We start from the raw sequence: 19,331 nt of genomic DNA, 5'->3' as shown, positions 1-19,331 counted from the left end.
GGCCGCCCACACTAGCGAGAAAACGCGCCCGGCGCGCCGATAAATCGGTTAAGCGGCAAGATAAAGGGCGTGTCTCTGCACGCGCTCGTGGCGCTGACTGTGCTTCGGCGACATTTTGTTACTTGCCGCGATCGGCGCGCCGCTCGCGTTTTTTCGCTAGTGTGGGCGGCCCTTAAGAGGCATTGCCTTCTACAATAAGCTGATGTATGATTTCTGAATTATTTTATTTTTTGAGCATTTACTGCGAGTTAATCCCTCAGCGCACATGTAACAGGTAAGGGACGTAATACTTAGTGAATAAACTACAGTAAACAGAGATGGTAAAATATTCGTAAGATCGGTGGTGATTAGGCGAAAAAAGAGCATAGAGCATTATATAACTCCGCGCGTTCCTAGGTTTCAGATAGTTTCCGAAGAGAGAATGAAAACCTTGAAGAAGGAGAGGTGAATAAAAAGGGAGGATATGGGAGACTGCAAAGTGCGATTAATTGGAAGGAATTAACGCAACTTCTGCATATACTTGAGCGCTTCATGTCACGACATTCATCCCAGTTCAAGTTACTATTGATCGTGTAGTTTTAGCAAGGCGAGAAGACAAACTTTGAGAGAACCCACCCGGCGGACGTAATCCAACAAAAGATGCCCGATCAATTGAATCCGACGGTGCGTACGGAAAGCGGGAAAACATATTGACCACCGGCCGCGGAGTTTCCATGGAAAACGACGATGGTCAACAGATTGCCATCGACTGCTCCGGTATAGAAACGGAGCTGTGGTGGCGTCGTTCATTCACGATCAATGCCGAACCACGACGAGCCGCGGTTCACCGACTTGCCGCGTCCACTAGGCCGTGCGGGACCACGGGCGAGCCATGGTAGTTTGAAGGAGGCCGGGCGAATGCCCAACCTAACCGAAAGTTGAGGGGTTTGAATCAAGGTTCGCGTTTCTTGCTTATGGGTTGTGTTCCTTCGAAGAGGGTGCAATCGGGAGTGAATGAGGTGAAGAGCCTGATTGTTAACGATACCGGGTCTCTTCCAACGACTCCGGTACTGACCTCTCCACTTAAGGCAGCCCAGAAGACTGCGTCTGCGCAGGAACTGAATGATGACGCTTTGGATAAAACGGCTGAACCATTTCAGGTGAGAATAAAAATGATCAAGAATGGAACGCCTACACGCAACTTGGTAGGTGTTGTGGTTGGTTTTACAGGTATATATATATATATATATATATATATATATATATATATATATATATATATATATATAAGGACGGACTCCGGCCGAAACGTCGAAGACTAAATCGTCCGTTGTTGCTGTTTTCACCAAGGTTTTTTTTCTTCCCAGTTATATATATATATATATAACTGGGAAGAAAAAAAACCTTGGTGAAAACAGCAACAACGGACGATTTAGTCTTCGACGTTTCGGCCGGAGTCCGTCCTTCGTCGAAGGCCGCATCCGGCTGATACAGTACTGCCTTTCCTTATGAAACTGTCGGCACAGAGTGCCATTACTTATAGTTGGTGGCAGGTTAAGAAGATGCTCCGCCTTGAACATGGGCTTGCTTTCTTTCATAATAGCACTCGCTGCCAAAGTCCCGTGGAAGGCAGCGAGCTCCCGCCGGAGGCGGGGCTTTTACTAGGTCTTTAACCTATCTCTGACAATACATAGCTTGCAAATGTCGTCGTTGCTGGGTACTGAAGTTACCGAGAAAAGGACGACTGGAGATTCCGGAACGACTGCTAACTCGGAACGTTTAATCTGCTAGCCCTTGCTCTTTTTGCCCGGCTGTCGTCTCGTGGACACACACGCGCGAGCATCCGCGCGCTAAGCGGTGTTGCAGTGACGTAACATCTCGCTGTGTGCCCGTCACACGCGCCGGTTACGATGACGTTGCGGGTGCTAACGGTCATTTCTACTTACTGGCTTCTTCGAACTACAACTCCTCCGGTGTGAAACCACGGCGAAACGAACGTTTGCGGCGCATAAAATGCTGGCATGGCCGAGATTTAGGTCACATGCAATAGTCACTGAGTCCACATGAAGATGTTATTTTGCCTTTTTTGGTATACATTATATCTGCGAAGCTAATTTGGGTTCTTTTGTTTGATGAGTCATCGTTAATATCGTGTGAATTCTTGTGAGGTTGAACTTTTTGCGATTGCTGCTGATGGCAACAGCTAAACTATTTAAAGGCACAATAATAAACTGCAAGTAAAATTAAACACTTTCTAGAGTCTGACGTTGCACGACCAAGTCTTGTTATGTCATTACTACTTATCTCAGGCTTTGGTACGTGACACAAATTGTGTACTGTCTTAGAACATTCATATCCAAAGGTGGCATTCACTGGGCGTCATGTTCGGGGGCGCTGTTTAGAGCGCATACTCAGAATGAGCTCACATTATTACGCTGCCAATACCTGCGACCTTGATGTTGTGGAATGCACCTTGCAAAAGGACTGTGGACGCCCGCCATCAGCACGCGCTCAGCAGTCGCGCACACAGCTATGGCCTCCAGTGCAGGCACACTACTCCAGTTAATGCCTATTATACAGATACTGTAGCAGTAATACCAACAAAAGGTGATGCAACGATTTTATACTTTCAATAAATATAACTTGGAATTATTCCTTGACATTTATAACCTGTGAAACACGCGTTGCTTTTTTTCTCTGCGCAGTGGCAGTCGCAGGAAAAATTTGAGAAGAACAAACACCTTTTAGCTCCTCAACTCGCAGCCAGAAAAGCGGCCACGTGATCTGGAGCCGATTGTATGTTGCCAATGTTTTTAACATAGCCACGCGATGGGATCGGCAAAGCACAGGGCGCGCGCTGAGTTATACTTATTGTTAAAGCGATTTTCCGGTCCAATTTCGTATTCAAGAAAACATTTAGAACTCATTGTGGATGGCTGTTGGAGCATCTTTCATGACAAATCTGAACTTTATGTGCTTTTCTGGACCAGTGACTGTATTTTAAACCAAGCGTACATAAACGGCATGTTTCTTTTCCGCCTTCGGAGCAGCGGAGGCTCTAGTGTAACATAACGCAGAGATCGCTCCAAACTAAAACGCCCTTCGAATTGTACCCTCCCCATGAGCGCTACGACGAGGTTAACCCGCGTTGTTGCGCTAGAAAAGTTTTGGTTTTGGACTCTCGTTGTGCCGTTGTCACGCTCAATATTTCTCCGCGAAATTCACAGTGGCGAGTAAAATGAAACGCTGTGGTGGCGTCGGGAGCACTGTGTAACCCACGGAGGAATGAGGCATAGAATCAGACAATTGCAAGTCTGGTGTTATGTCACGTCAGTCATGGAGCGCAGCCATTGATACCTACGAAACTTGGCATGGAGTTTTGTATAATTATCAGGCGTGGATATCACTAAGTTGGGGTGTCGTTTATTAGAATAAAGTGGCCTTTGTTAGTCATTACGATTCCGCCAGATGACCTTCAACGTATCATAAAAACTTCCGTTTTCTACCTGAGAATCCCTTTAATGTTTGGTTATTCCCATCATCCCAGGCGACAGGAGCCACTACACCAAATGCACGTCGAGCCATTGAATGTCACAAGCCAAAATGAATGCCAACGCAGTTTTCGTGTCAAATGCATAAACAGCATTTAAATATCGCCACAGCGGGGATCACAAAGCTTGATGACGCACTCCAGTGGATCGCATTGTTGGCATTATCCGCACGGCTCCGTCATCGAGCTTTTTGAAGGAGAGACTGAAAGAAAACGCACTCTTTCGTCGAACAAAAAGTTAGGGCGCAAACGAGCTGGTGAAGGTTTAACTTAATTTTAGACAAACCCCCGAGACTGCGGAAAAGGCGAAGGACAACACAGAACGCAGACTCTCAAACACACCTGTGTTTGAGACTCTGTGTGTTGTGTAGTCCTTCGTCTTTTCCCCGGTCTCGGGGGTTTCTCTGTTTCATCAATGGAATTCCATTGCGACGAAGCCTTTTTTTGGTCAGTGGCGTTGAGTTCGAGTATTCCTGGGTTCCAGTAGTGCCAGTAGGCGGGCGTAAAGTGAGAAATGCTTCCACCCAATGTCCTTGCACAGCCCTTTCAAATCGATGCCTGACGTCACAAGATCGATGGCGTGTGTCCTTCTTCTATTCGACTGGGGAGGACGTTGTACAGGTGCGTGTTTACGCACAGCTACTAGGAATAACACTAGAAATGAAGATTATTTCAACCGCGCTATTTAAGCGTATAAAACATTTTTTTTTATTTCGTAAAAACACTGAATAAAATTAATCCCAGATTACACAAGACCAGGTCGTTTTTTCTATCCACCTGTCCTACAGAAACGTCCGTCCTCTAGACGTTGTGTTAGGTCCGATATAATTAAATTTATTTGTGAAAGATCTTATGCGAGAGCCTATTAGTGCCGAGATATTTCTGTGGCGCCCTCTTACGGTTTTCATTCGTGACGTCACGGCCAGGATTCGCCTCGTCGTGAACCGGGAGATGGGGCAAGCATTATCAGTTGACAGGAAGGCTATGCCCGACAAATGTTTCGCTTCTCCTAAAAAAAAAGAGAAAGAAAAAAAATGAAGTGACGAGATTGCGTTTGATTGGGGAAAGGCTCAAACGACAAAATTTTTCTATGAAAATGAGGGCGGAGACGGCTGAACCGAGCGCGCCGCCCCCACCGGACGTGACAAAACATTGACGTTTTGTTTCCTTGTTGTTTCGTCAAAAAACGGGACGAGTCCGTCAATGGGCCCTTTCGGCTTGAGACCGATGGACTTTGTCTCTTTTTAGCGATACTTTTTTTTTTGTGCCAACACCAAGATTTGGTTGTGTTCATTCGTGTGTGTGAGGTGCATTAAAAATGCTTTACGAGTATCTGCCGCTGGCAAAAGACGCTTCAAAATGGACCGTGCAGCCGCTTCGTTGAGAGCACAGTGGCGAGGTTGCGACGCTTGTGTCCTGCGGGGTCGTGCTCGTTTTAGGGTTGACCTATATGCAAACAAAGCTGTGTTGTTGTCATGCTGTTACCGGGTCGATTCTGCGTCCCAGCGAAACACCCAGTGTTGCGTTCGCCTCGGTAGTGCACGTACTACGCCGTGAGAAGACGACGACGATTGGAATACAAAGCACCCATTTCAAAGGTTCAAAGGTTCAAAGGTGTTTATTGGCTAAAACAACCATACGACCGAGAGCCTGAGGCAATCAAAAGGCAGAAGTCCGTCCATACATATGCTGATTTCCTCCTCGGCCATACGTTAACAGATGAAATGGAGATGTTGGAATGTAATTTACAAAAGGGTGAGATTGTAATTTACACTAAATTACACTAGAGTGTAATTTACAGTAGAGTGTAATTTACAAAAGGGTATTTCCTATCGCTCTTGTAACTAGTTCGATAATTTGCGCAAATCTTGGCGCAAAAAAAGGCAGCCCCGGCAAGGGGCCGCAGCTTGGAACCCTGGACCGGCAAACTGAAGACTCACATGCCTATCCGGAGCCTCGAGGCAATGATCCCCCAGATTTTCCCGGGACCATAGTGAAAACACCAAGTGGCAAGCTCCATGGTGCAAGGACTCATGCCATGAGCCAGACGACGGCAAACCCTTATCCGACTCTCGTGAGTCATCCTCAAGGCAACAGCGGTCCACCAACCGTTACAGGTCAGCTCATTTACCATCAGATGTCCCAACAAGACGGTCAGTTTTTAACGGACGGTACGAAACAACGTGAAACGATTGATGAATTCATGAAGAACAAGGAGTTCCACGTACAGGTGGTCACGCGAAAGGATTCGTTTCAGGAGTACTCGAATCATAAGAAAGAGTTTGAAGAGTTTCTTTTGAACCGCAACCTGCCTACCACTGTGCGGCAGAAGCAGATGGTGGCAGGGACACAAGAAACAAATACAGCATGCACAAACGACGCGAGGCAGAGAGATGACAACGAAGAATGGCCACTACTACTATGACATTTATGCAAACACAGCACCTTGCCTACAAAACAGAAAGAAGCCCTTGCAAAAACAAGGAGGTCCCCAACTCAGACAGTGGTGTTGAAACCTACCTGCAAGGAGAAGGTTCACACCTTCACCGGACGAGACATCTACCGGACGATGGAGAAAGCCGGCATCTAGAACACGGACGGTTTCACAGTGCACCTCAACGAGAAGTTGAATACCATCGCAATCGCCACCAGAAACCCTCGGCTCACGAGCGAGCTACTCAACATTGGAGCGGTAGAAGAGGCGGAAAGAAAGTATGAGATGAAACCGTACATGGCCATCTCCAGCAAACAACTGAGGGCAGTTATATACTTGCATGGCGAAAACCTGAATGAAACACCATAATCACTGATGGAGGGATTAGACTGTCGCACAAACAACATTGTGACAGCTAGGATCATAGGAAGATCCGGAAATACAGCACTGATCACTTTCGAAGGTGAGAGAATTCCGAAGCATGTGCGTTTCCTATGTGAAGTGTTCAATGTAATGGAGTACAGACCCAGACCTGTAGTATGCTACTCATGCTACCACATTGGTCATAAGTCCGATGTGTGCCCCCCCGGCACAAAAAGATGCGGCAACTGTGGACACATTCATGCAGACGCAGAAGGCTGTGTATTGCTGCCGAAATGTTTCAACTGCGGGGGCTCGCACGTTGCAACTAGCAGCAATTGCCCCAAAAGACAGATACCGGCAAGGTGTCCACAGCCGAAAAAATTACTAACACCAAGGCCCCTTTTGAACGGTCCTCCACCACCACCGAGAGCATCGAACCGTGGAACTGAAGACAGTTCCAAGCCTCAAACAGGGGTCTGGGCTGCTCCCCTCAGGCTAGGACCAAACAGGCAAGCACCCGATCCGGCTTCAATTGAGACAACTATATCCCGACGAACCGACTGCGATGGCGACGCAAATGCTACAGAACAGCAGCGTCACGCAGAAAATGGCGTCACTTGATCAAAGAGTGAGAAAAATAGAAAATACACTAGACTGCATTCTGCAGGCCCTTCATGCTATGAACCGACCAAGAAATAAATAGGACCCGTACGCAAAGGTCTAAAAGTAAAAAGACTCCATGGGTCTTACAGTGGAATTGCCGAACTGTTGTATTTGAGTAGGCAGAAAGACTACCGCCAAATACTTCGTATCTATTCTGGTCCGGCCGTTGCGACCGGTAGACAGATCGAGAGAGAGAGAGAATGAACTTTATTTGTACTCAGGAAACCCTGGTCCAGGTCTCCTAGGGGTGGGGGGATGCGGTCAGGATCTCGTACTCCTGAAGCACTTGTGCCGAGACAGTCTTGGCATGAGCCGCGAGGGCTTGAAGAGTCTGTTCGGCGATGTCTAAGGGTGGCGCCAGCCACTCCTCCCAGGAGGTGATTTCGGGGGAAGGGGGGGGATGAGGGGAGTAAAGGGGGCACGCCCAATATGTGTGACGCGGCCAGGGGTAGGTCTCACAACATTGACAAGGGGGGTGACTGGGTCGCCGGTGAATTCTATGTAGGACGTGATGTGATGGCAGTGAATGCGTTTGCGCCTGCCGGATAAGTGCGGCGTCTGTGCGGATGAAATGGCCGGGAGGAGGGGGCAGCGTTTGTCGGTTCCTACGGTACTCCTGCAACAGTGTGCGGCGGTTGTGTTTATCGAGAGCTCTCTGTGTTTTGGGAGAGTATGGGCTAGACCAGCCAATGGAGGGTCCGGGAACGGGAACTCGGGTCAGCGCATTGGCTTTTGCGTTGCCCTCCATTGAAACGTGGCCTGGCACCCACACTAAACGAAAATGATGGTAGGGGTGTTGATGCAATATTGGGGCGAGGTAGTTTCGAGTGTAAACATTGACTTTGTTTTGAAGGTAGCTGCGGAGTGCATCCTGTGAGTCTGAAAATATAAAGGTTGGGTGGTGTGTGTAGGGTTCGGTGCAAGCATGCTCAATTGCTATGGCAATGGCGTGTTCCTCTAAGTCATCGATGGCGGGTGGGTTAGTGTATTGCAAAGCATTTTCGTGGTGTTCGGAGTGGTAGGCAATCGTTCCAGTGTTCGTGTCGGTTTGAAGGCTCGCATCTGTGAAGTAGACGCGAGCTCCTTCTTGTTTTGTTTGTTTGTTTATTGATTTGTTTATTCTTATTTTCAGTGACCCACCAACAGCTTGACGCCTCCTTAGTGGTGCACTTATTCCTTCAGAAATACAACGCTAAACAGGATAAAAGCGAAACGTTATAAAAGAACAATAGCCTGAACACACTGTCGAAATTTACGCTTTTCATCAAATATATCAAGGCTAGCATTCGCACAAATCTGTTCTAAATGGTTATAAGTCAATTGTAGGCGTGTTATGGGTGCAGCTTGATAAAAGTCTATAGGATAAAACAAAGTATGAAGTCTACAAGACTGACGAGGAACGTGCAAATAGATGTGGCCGAGTAGCTCTGGGGAGTCAATTATACCATTTACAATCTTATACAAGTATGTCAGTTCACGAATTGTTCTCCTGTTATGCAACGAGTCTAACTTCACGAGTTCACAAATCCTCTCATAACTATAGAAATAATTCGGTTGAAAATAACGATCAAACAAAACACGAACAAACCTACGTTGAACACTCTCAATTAAGCCTGAATTTGTCACTCCAATACAGTTCCAGACAACTGAGGCATATTCAACACGACTACGCACCAGTGAAGAGAACAAACGTAAAATACAAAGTGGTTTAGAAAAATCGCGTGTCACTCGTGTAATGGCTCCCAGCACTCGAAAGGAAGCATTCGTAATTGTGGTCACGTGATGGTTGAAATTAATTGCAGGATCCATAAAAACGCCTAGATCACGAATGACCTCAACGCGAGTAATATTGGTGGAATCTAATACATAGGGAAAACTCAGAATTTCACGCTGTGAGTACTCGTTGTGTAAGAGCTCGTGCTCTGAGTTCTCGGCGCTTTTTGTTTCTGTCGGGGTCCATGTTTCTTGGGATAGGCTCTACCTGGATATTGGGGAGGATGTTCCACGGGGGTGGTTCCTGGGGGATGTCTGGGAGGGTGGAGGTATCGTAGTTGATGAGGGACAATATATGTCTGCCCTGCTTGGACGTTTTCAGGCGTTGTAACTGGGACGCTAAGTGCAGTGGTATGAGCTCGTCTAGCGTGTTGTATGTTCTCGTGCCAATGACTTGTATTGTCGAGGCCTACTGTGGGACCCCCAGCGCGAGGCGATAGGGTTTCCGGAGAGCTCTTTCTATTGCTTGGAGCTGTGAGGCAGTGGGCTGCAGGTAGGGAAGCAGATATTGAATTTGGGAGGTGATGAAAGAGTTTATTATTTTGAAGATTTGGTTTTCACGGAGGCCTTGGTTTTTTTATATTCTGCTTATGAGATGTGTAATTTGTTGGATTCGTGTGTTAGTTTGGCTAATGTACCGTGTGCCCTGCCGTTTTGTTGTATAGCAAGGCCTAGGACTTTGATTGTGGGTTTGTGTGGGACGGGCTGGCCGTTAATAGTCGGGTTGATGAGGCCCCGCTCTGGAACAGCTCCCCGTCGGTTGGAAACGACGAGAAGCTCCGACTTGTCCGGAGCCAGGGTGAGGCCCAGGGAGGCGGCGTAGTTGGAGACCCTATCGCAACCAGCCTGCAAGGCACCCTCCTGTTCTCAAGGCGAGCCGGTGTTCGTCCAGAGGGTGACGTCGTCAGCGTAAACTGAGTGGAAGAGGTCTGGGATTTCGTTCAGTTGTTGGGGAAGGTTGAGCATGGCTAGATTGAACAGAGTCGGGGACAGAACCGAACCCTGTGGGGTGCCGCGAGTGAGGTAAAAAGGAGTTGATTTGTGCCCCGGTATATGGAAGGTGGCCGATCTGTTGCTGAGAAAGTCTCTGATGTAATTATATATGTTTGTGCCGCAGTTTGTTTTGGCCAGGTTTGTTAATATGATTTCGTGGTTTACGCAGTCAAACGCTTTGCGAATGTCTAAGGCCAAAATACAGCGTAGTTGGGCTGAGCTGGGCTGTTCGAGGATGTCGTGGTGTAATCTAAGGTGTGTGTCCTGTGTAGATATGTGATGGCGGAAGCCTGTGAGCGTAGATGGCAAGATGTTATTTGTTTCCAAATGCCATTCTAATCTTGTGAGGACCATTCTCTCTAACAGCTTGCCAGTGCAAGATGTCAGAGAGATGGGCCTAAGGTTTTGTGGAGTCAGTGGCTTTCCGGGTTTAAGGATGAGTATGATTTTGGAGTGTTTCCATTTGGCCGGTATTTGCCCGGTGTCCCATATTACGTTGAACATCTCGAGCAATTTAGTGTGGGCTGTTTTGGGGAGATTCTTGTGCAATTTATATGTGACGGCGTCTTCCCCTGGAGTGGTGCTTCGCCGGAAGGAGACAAGGGCGCTCAATAGTTCGCCTAGTGTGAAAGGGGAGTCTAGTGGGGTTACATCAAACTGTCGAGGTGTGAGGTTACTTGTTGGAGTGGGTGTGCTGTCGGGGTAGAGATCCCCAATAAGTTCTTGTTCTAGTATTTCTGGGTTGGTGTCCGTGGCCAGAAGAATTTTATATAGGGGATCCTTGGGTGAAGAAGGCTGAATTAGACTCCTCAACAGTGCCCAAGCGCGTTTTGAGCCCATTTGGGTGTTTAGCGAGTTACAGAGGTTCCCCCAGTTCTGTTGTGTAAGTTGTTGGGCGTAGCTCTCTGCTTTTGAAGTAATGTCTTGAATGCGTTTCTTTAGATTCAGGTTGAATTTCTTTTTTTTTTCCATCTTTTGATTAGCGAGCGTCTGACCTCCCAAAGGTGTGCGAGATGGGGGTCTATGTATTGCGCTTGTTCCGTGTTATATATTTTTTTTGGTGTGTTTCCGCTGGTGCCTGACAAGCGAAACGAGCCATTCCTCAGGGTTCATGTTCGGATCCGGAGGGGACATATCAGTGCAAAAAGCATCCCAATCTGTTAGGGATGTGTGTGTGTATCTCGGTGTATTTTTGGGTTGATGTAGTGTTATGGTAAGAATGTTGTGGTCGCTGCCGAGTGTTTCCTGAGTGTTTGACCAATCCGGAGTGTACGCACCTTTATAGAAGGCGAGGTCTGGATTGGTGTCGCGCTCAGCAGAATTACCGAGTCTTGTAGGGAAGTGTATGTCATTTAAGAGGGTGAATTGTGCTTGTTGACTGGCAGAGGCTAGTTTTCTGCGGTTCGGTGTGTCGCGGGGGTAGCCCCAACTGACATGCGGACAGTTGAAGTCTCCTAAAACCAGGGTGTCGTGTGTTTTGCTGTTATGTGGTGTGAAGATCGGTTTAGCTAGTCGTAAGGGCTGTCTTGGGTGATGGTATACGTTAAGTATCTGAAGTGTTGTGGGATGTCTTTTGTCCGGTTGCACTACCACTCCGAGCGTGAGGGTGTGCTCGTCAGATAGATGGGCAGTATCTATTTGGGTGGAGCTGAGGGATTTGCTAACTAATGTGAGCAGATTTAGCTTCGTCCGGTCGGTGCCGTCTCCGTGGTGGTAAGTGGTGTAGCCGGCAAGTTTAAATAGATAAAATGCTTCTTGGCATACAATGATGTCGGGGGTGGGGATGCGTGCTGTTGTGCGTAGAGTTGTAGTGATGATTGTTTAGTGCGTAGGCCACGGCAATTCCATTGCCATATGACAAGTGATGTAGGCTTAGTTATAGTGGTCAGATGTAACAGATGAGGTACTCTCTCGGCGTTGTTTCGGCGTATTGGTGCTTGTGCTCGGGGAGCGTGAGCGTGATTTGCAGAGTAGACGGAGTATGCGATCAAGCTTAGCCTCCATAGAAGCATTTTTGCTGTCTTGCGCTGCGAGGCGGTGCTCATGTTGCTCGTGTTGAGTTTCTAGGGCGGTAATGTGTTGCTGGAGCGCGGCTAACTGTTCGCGGAGGGTTGTGAAGAGAGTTTCAATATTCGTCATGGGTTGTGTGGGTGTCGGCGAAGGTTGCGTGGTACGCAGTGATGGGGGTGCTAGTGCGTCGCGGTAAGATGCTGATGCGGGGAGGGGGGTAGTGGAATCACTCATGTTGTCAGGGGAAGGGGAGGGAGGAGGGAGTGGCTGGCTCACCTGTTGTCGAGAGCTGGAATTTCTGGACTGGAGTTGCTGCAAGTGATTTGGCTGCGCCTGATCTCGGCGTTGATTCGAATTTGGGGCCGGGTTTCCCCACACCTTGGATGTCTTAGGTCTTGGAGTGGTTGGGCGGCGAGCCGGTGCCCTCGATCGTGATCGAGGTCGGTGTTGCCTTGCTGGTGGTGGCTTTTGCTTGGTTAGGTCTTGTGCCGTGGTCTTCCGTAACTGGATGCGGCGTTCGTATGCTTGCTTGACTGCCTGGGCGTTGGCTTGCAACCGTGCTGGGCATTGCGTGGATGTGGTGGGGTGATCGCCGCTGCATGTTTTGCAGCGAACATGGCAGTCATGCGGTTCGTCGGTGCTGTTTAGCGGAGTGGAGCATTGAGCGCAAAGAATGGTGTCAGGTGGGCTTGCACATACGTCGGCTCGGTGTCCAAGGAGGTGGCACCTACTGCAAAACTGGGCCTTTGGGCGGGGGGGGGGGGTAGCATCTGAACTCGGATCCATGGTGTCGAAGCCTCGACGCCATGGATCACACCTTTGCACGATGTTGTTGGGGCAGCGGTGTAGGACGTGTACGGGTGGTCCCGATTATTTAGTACGAAGTGCTTGTGGTCGAGGATTTTGGCTGCAGCGGTTGGGCGAAGGGTTTTAAAAGCCAGTATGTTTTGGGAAGCTTGTACTTGCAGCATGGAGTCGGTCATTTCACCTGGCGTGAGGCCCGCAGTCATGACTAGGGCCTGCATGACGTGATGCGGCTGAGCGTCGCGGAGGAGAAGTCCGGTGGGTCGGATAATGACAGTTGTGATGTTCGTGGTCTTGCGGCGCGGATTTCCGTACACCGTCTGCCATTTTTCTTTGAGGGATGCGTCCTCTTCTTGCATGGCGGGTGATTGGGGATTAAGCGCTCGCTCCTAGCGCGACGACGGATGCTCGGCAGCGAGCCCGAGGAGCCGGCGCTCAGAGCGGGCAGCCGGCGCCGCCTGCCGGCGCCGCCTGCCGGCGCCGCTCGCAGCCGGCACCCCTCGCGCGGCTTGGCCGTAAGGCTTAACTTGAGGCGCCGGGAGGTTGCGAGGATCGTGGGCGGATAATTCCAAAAGGAAAGCTCACCGGCCGCTGAATCTTCTCCCAGAGGTTCCTTGGAAGTAGTAGAATCGGCGTTGTCAAAGATTGAAGGCGGTTAGCCTTTGTTACAGGGGATTGAACGATTCTTAGGACGGAGCGTTCCGTTGGCGCGTCCGGCGTGGTAAGGCCGCTCGCAGCGCCCCCAGATCGAGAGCTTGCGAGTGTGCGCGTTCTACGAGTGCGCGCGTTCTGTGGCTGCTGTGCCAGCATCGTCGTCCTCTAGCACAGTGTTGCGACACCGGGTATAACACTTCTCCCCCCTAGAGAGAGTCACCATGTTGCTGAGCAGCCGTCTTGGGCGTAGAGATCTCGATGATGCCGGCACAATGCTTGAGTCGGGATGTGCAACAGTCTCTGGGCCTGGAGCATTTCGTTCGAAGTTTGTGGGCTCACTATTTATCGTAATAGTCCACTGCGGTAGAATGCCTGAAGCCGGCTTCCCACTAATGTCCTTCAAAGAGGTCTCGGCCACCGGATATTCTGCGTGTTTCTCAATTCGGTTGCTGATGTGGTCCTCGTGCCGTCGAACTGTACCTCGCTCGGTAGCGACCAGCCAAGAACGCGATCCAATTCTCTTTGTGAGGGTTCCTGGCATCAACTGTGGTGTTCCTGTAAATATTTTTACAAAGACGTCCAAGGATTCCAAGGAGCGGTTGGTGGTCAGTGTATATGAGGACATGTCGTCCGGCAATGTACTCGTAAAAATGACACACTGCGTACACGACGGCCAACCCTTCCTTGTCTAGCTGCAAATAGTTTTTTTCTCCAGCTCCCAATGTCCTTGACGCGAAGGCGACCGGCGCTTCACGTTTTAGGTCATCTTCCTGGGCAAGGACTGCCCCCAGACCATAGGGCGACGCGTCGCAGGAGAGCAGCAACGGCTTGTTTTCGTCATTGTGTGCCAAAACAGTGGATTCCTTAACCAATTCTTTCAGTTTCTGGAATGATTTCCTATGCTTGTTTTTCCATTCCCACGTGACATTCTCCTGAAGAAGTCCATAAAGGTCGGTTGCAACTGTGGCTCTGTTCCTGAGAAACCGGTCGTAGAAGACCAGCAGTCCCAGAAACGCCTGCAGTTCGTTTTTTCCTCTTGGTTCCGGCGCGTCCAGAATGGCTTGCACTTTTTCATCTGTTGTGTGAATCACTGCTGCGTCAATTCGGTGCCCGAGGAACTTGGCTTCGCGAACTGCGAGCTGACATTTTTCTTTCTTGAGCCGCAGGCCTGCGTTTTCGAGCCTGGACAGTACTTGGTCCAGGCGTGCAGCATGTTGTTCTCGGCTCTCTCCACTCACGATGATATCGTCCAAGTAGATACATATGCCCTCAATGTCAGCCAAGGTTGTTTCCATTGTACGCTGGAAAATTGCTGGTGCCGCTGAGATTCCAAAAGGCAGGCGTTTCACTTTGTACAAGCCTTTTATGGTGTTGATGGTCAATACAGCTGCAGTGGCTTCAGACACTTTCAACCGTTGGTAGGCTTGACAAGGGTTCAACGTCGAGAAAACGGTGCCCCCTCTCAGGTTTGCCAGAACTTCTCTTGTAGTTGGTAGTGGGTACGCTGCCTTCTTTGATACGGCGTTGACAGTACTTCTGTAGTCTCCACAAAGTCTGATCTCCACTCTTTCTACGGACGAGGACTAGAGGTGTAGCCCACTCCGAATGTTGTACTGGCTCGATTATATCCTGCTCTTGCAGTCGGGAGAGCTCTCGTGTTACTGCAGATCGCAGTGCTAGTGGAACGGAACGAGCCTTCCAGAACTTTGGCGCTGCTCCCTCCTCTAGTTCTAAGTGAACCGAGGGGCCAGTGTATCCCGAAATGTCCTCATTGAAGACCGTGGAATGGCGGTGTAAAACCGCTTGTACCTCTGGCGGCGTGCTCTGCTGTCGCACTTGGTTGATTCCTTCTAACCTGATGTGTAGGGCCTGGAACCAGTCGCGGCCCAGACGGCGACAGCCGGATCCCTTCAACACTAGAAGCGGGAGCACGTAGTCTTTTGACTTGAATCTGACGGTAGCTTGGAGGGATCCCAGAAGCTTCAGTCCTTCAAAACTCCAAGTACGCAGTTCAACATCGTCGTGCGTAAGTTTCGGCGGATTCCGTGGCCAGGTTTTTCGGAAGGTCTCTTCGCTAATTAGTGAGCAGGCGGAACTCGGATCAACTTCGAACTCCAGTGGTTTGCCTTCAATTCGAAGTGTGACGTGAAACTTTGAAACAGCTGTGTCCGTCGCAAGCTTGTGAAGTTCATAAAATGAGCATCCAGGATTAGGCGGTATTTGACTCTCTGAACTTGTCGATGCCATTATCTGGTTCGCTTTCTTGAGCGGTTTGCTTGCCTGATGCTTTTTCTTGGCAATACAAGCTTTTTCAATACGTCCGCGCTTGTTGCAGTATCTGCAGTCCGCGTTCTTGAAACGGCACTCTTGCGGATCATGTTGTCCCGTACACTGGTAGCAACGTCGCCCCTGTTGTGTTGAAGGCTCCTTGTTCCTCTTTTCCGTCTGGTGCACCTGATGCTCGATTTTGCTCTTGATGTCCTGCTGCTGCTTAAGTGCGCTTTCAGTTCTGACTGCTATGTCAAAAGCAGCTGCAAACGTCAAATCTTTTTCTGCAAACAGACGTTGCTGCAGCAGCTCGTCGCGTATGCCGCTGACAAATCTGTCGCGCAGCACGATATCCAACGGCAGTCTGGTGTCGCAAAGAGGTGTTGCTGGTGTCTCAGTCGTAGCCCTTGTACCGGAGACCTGACCTGCCGTTGATGGCTGCGATGCCGTCGTTGCAGCAGTTATCGATGAGGTCAAGGGTATACTGAAATTGCAGTCTGCTGCCAGTTGCTTCAGAGTCGCGACGTAACTGTTGATTGACTCGTCGGCTAGCTGGTCCCGACGCTGGAACTTGTAGCGACTGTACAGCTCCGAGGCTTGAGGGTCGAAGTGTGTCCCAAGGATCGACACCAGTTCCTGGAACCCGATATCTCCTGGCGTCTTAGGGGCCACTAAAACTCGAACGATGTCGTCGGTTTCTGGCCCGCAAAGCGTGAGTAGCAGTGCCCGCTTCTTGTCCAGTAGTAGAACGAAGTAGAACCCTAAGCGTTCGATCCATGACGCCCATGCCTTGCCTGGGAAGGCTTCGATGGTACCTTGGGTGAGCATGGCTTGCGGTGGCTTTCCAGGCTTCGTTGGCTCGTACCAGGGCTCGTCGCCAGTATTGTATTCGAGTAAGCAGAAAGACTACCGCCGAATACTTCGTATTTATTCTGGTCCGGCCGTTGCGACCGGTGGACGGATCGAGAGCTTGCGAGTGTGCGCGTTCAGCGAGTGCGGGCGTTCTGTGGCTGCTGTGCCAGCATCGTCGTCCTCTAGCACAGTGTTCCGACACCGGGTATAACACGAACCTTCCGACAAAAGCAAGCAGAATTCAAGGAAAGACTGGACAAAATGGGTGACAACAAACCGCTTATCATCCTGCTGCAAGAAACAAAAACAGGCTCGATCGAAATTAGGGGTTACAACACCTATACGCAAACCGCCGCCAACACCGACCGTAATACACCAAAGAACCCCATGCCTACAGTAGCAACGCTGATAAGTAAGGACATCTCCCAGGCACAACTCATGACGCAACATCTCTGCAACAACACGCAGGAAGTTGTGGGTGTCAAAGTACGAATAGGGGGTAAGGAATGTAGAATCTTTAATACCTATATCAGACCGCACAGACGGGAAGGAAATGACATGTCATGGTTAGATGACGTGAAACACGGCAATATTTTTACGCTGGTGGCCGGTGATTTCAATGCCCAACACACACCATGGGGATATAAGCGAGAAAACCAACACGAAAAAAGCCTCAACAGCAAGTGTAAAGAGCTAGGGCTTCTTCTCAGGAATGAGCCGGATTCACCAACCAGACTAGGACTCAACCCAAGGGAAGCGGATACAACACCGGACTTAACATGGACAACCAGGAACCTAAGGGTGACCTGGCACACAAAGCCGGACCCCGTGGGAAGCGACCACCTTCCAATCAGTATCAAATTGCACAACAGCGTGGGTGCGAGAGAGAAGGTCCACTTTATTTGATGGGATAGATTCCGAATGCTGCTAGGAGAGAGCAGCATAGAAGACCTAACACGCAGAATACAGTTGACCATGGCCGGCGCAAAAGAAGAGTACCGAATACGAGAAGACGCACCCGCGCTATACCTGCATTTACTTAACCTATGGGCCAGTCGCCTTCAAGCCTTACAACGGTACAGAAAAAATAAACGAGACAGGAAACTCAAAATCAAGCTCAATCTTGCTACGGCTCGAGCAAAGAGGTACACACTGGAGCTTAGTCGGCTAAAATGGCAAACGCACTGTGGATCCTTCAACGAGAAGACGGGGCTAGGAAAAGCATGGAGCACGTACAAAGGGATGTGCGGAAAGACTAAAAGCAAAGGAATGGGAGCCAACCTGGCTCCCAACTTGGAATATCAGAAGCTGAGTTAGCAATTCAAGCTGGAAATAGCTTTTTCCCGCAGCCCACAACTTCCCCCCTAAGCACCTGCTACGAAAGATCGCAAACGGACGACCAAGCACCAGAAGACGCTCCTTTTAACAAGGGGGAACTGCTGGCGGCCATAGCCACAGCCAAATGCAACACAGCACCGGGACCCGACCTTGTAACTATTGCTGCTGTAAATAACCTCCTAGAAAAAAACAGGAGGAACTTTTGGAATGGTACAATCGAATTTGGAAACAAGGCACCCTACCCAGAAAGTGGACACACTCCACAGTAATTCCGATACCCAAACCCGGCAAGCCAGCCAACGATATCGGGAACCTAAGACCGATTTCTCTAACCTCTAGCCTGTGTAAAATAATGGAGGGAATGGTTTTAGCCCGTATTACATGGCACCTGGAAACACAAAGTAGACTGTGCCCTACGCAAACAGGATTTAGGCAAGGCCTCTCAACGCAGGAAAGCTTGGCCATGATACACCGAGACATAACATCTACTCCCCCAAAAGGACAACCCCGTACCATCGTGGCAATTGACATTAAAAAAGCATTTGATTCCATACCGCATGAAACGGTCATAAAAGCGACCGAAAAAAGGTGCATTCGAGGCAGACTGCTGAATTTTATAAAGTCCTTCTTGCAGGACAGGATTTACAGTGTTCACATGGGCAGCACCAATGGACCGATCTCAAATAACCCGATTGGAGTACCCCAGGGTGCCGTTATCTCCCCCACGTTGTTCAACATGGTCATGGCGGACCTCGCTCTAGCACTGGAGAAAAATGCGGCAGAAGTAAATTTCACAATCTATGCTGACGATATTTCTATCTGGACCGCAACAGGGGAAGCTAAAACACAAGAGGAACATTTGCAAAAAGCACTTGACATCACAGTTGCGTTCCTTAAGGAAACCGGGATGAAGATTTCGGTTGAAAAGACAAACTATCTGGTTGTTGCAAGCAGAAAAGTCAGGCAGCAGAACATTGGGGACACCATCTGCCTTCAGATTGAAGGAACGAGGGTCGAGAGAAAGCCCAGCATAAAAATTCTTGGACTAACCTTTGATGAAACCGGAGGCGCTCATAACTGGGTAAAACAAACGCAATTTCAATGGAAAAAGGGACTCAGTTTGAAAGGAGAACGACTAACAAGGCGAGGGGAGCAAACGAGAGTGCCTTGAAGAAAATAATACGAGCACTGCCCATTACCAGAGTTATGTACGTGTTCAATTTCCTGCGGCTAACAAAAACCCAGATAAGAAAGCTGGAGATACTTAACCATTCAGCCATGAGAGTGGTTACTGGGCTGCCCAAGTACACCAGACTTACGGATTTAAGAAGCGCCGCTCAGATGAACTCCCTCGAGGATATCGCAAACGAAGCGAGGAGAAGTCAACTCGACAGACTCGAAAGATCACCCGCCGGCCTTATCATCCTCCGAATGCTCGGAAAAACATCACAACAAAGCCCCCACATCGCACCACCGAACCCTCCCTGGGAGGATGAGGCGGCAGTGGACCTGAACCCCACACCGATGAATCAAAACAGGACCGAACCAAAACGCAGGGAAAGCAAAGCAAAACGCCACAGGAAAGAAGTGGAGGCAATTCTTAAAATGGGAACCGCAGAAGTAATGTATACCGACGCCGCGAGGAACGAG

At 49.4% G+C, this 19,331-nt stretch overlaps 1 protein-coding gene across 1 annotated transcript in view; it reads left to right on the top strand.

Moving 5' to 3' along the window:
• Positions 1–953: 953 nt before the first annotated feature.
• Positions 954–19,331, top strand: part of LOC121833552 — a 42,846-nt gene continuing 24,468 nt past the window's right edge. The window contains exon 1 of the mRNA XM_042286956.1: positions 954–1,139. Coding sequence (XP_042142890.1) covers positions 954–1,139 — 186 coding nt within the window. The remainder of the gene's footprint in view (positions 1,140–19,331) is intronic.

The sequence above is a fragment of the Ixodes scapularis genome, unplaced genomic scaffold, assembly GCF_016920785.2.
Source record: "Ixodes scapularis isolate PalLabHiFi unplaced genomic scaffold, ASM1692078v2 PGA_scaffold8__174_contigs__length_109621045, whole genome shotgun sequence".
Classification (NCBI taxonomy): Eukaryota; Metazoa; Arthropoda; class Arachnida; order Ixodida; family Ixodidae; genus Ixodes; species Ixodes scapularis.
This window is presented reverse-complemented; position numbering and strand designations above follow the sequence as displayed.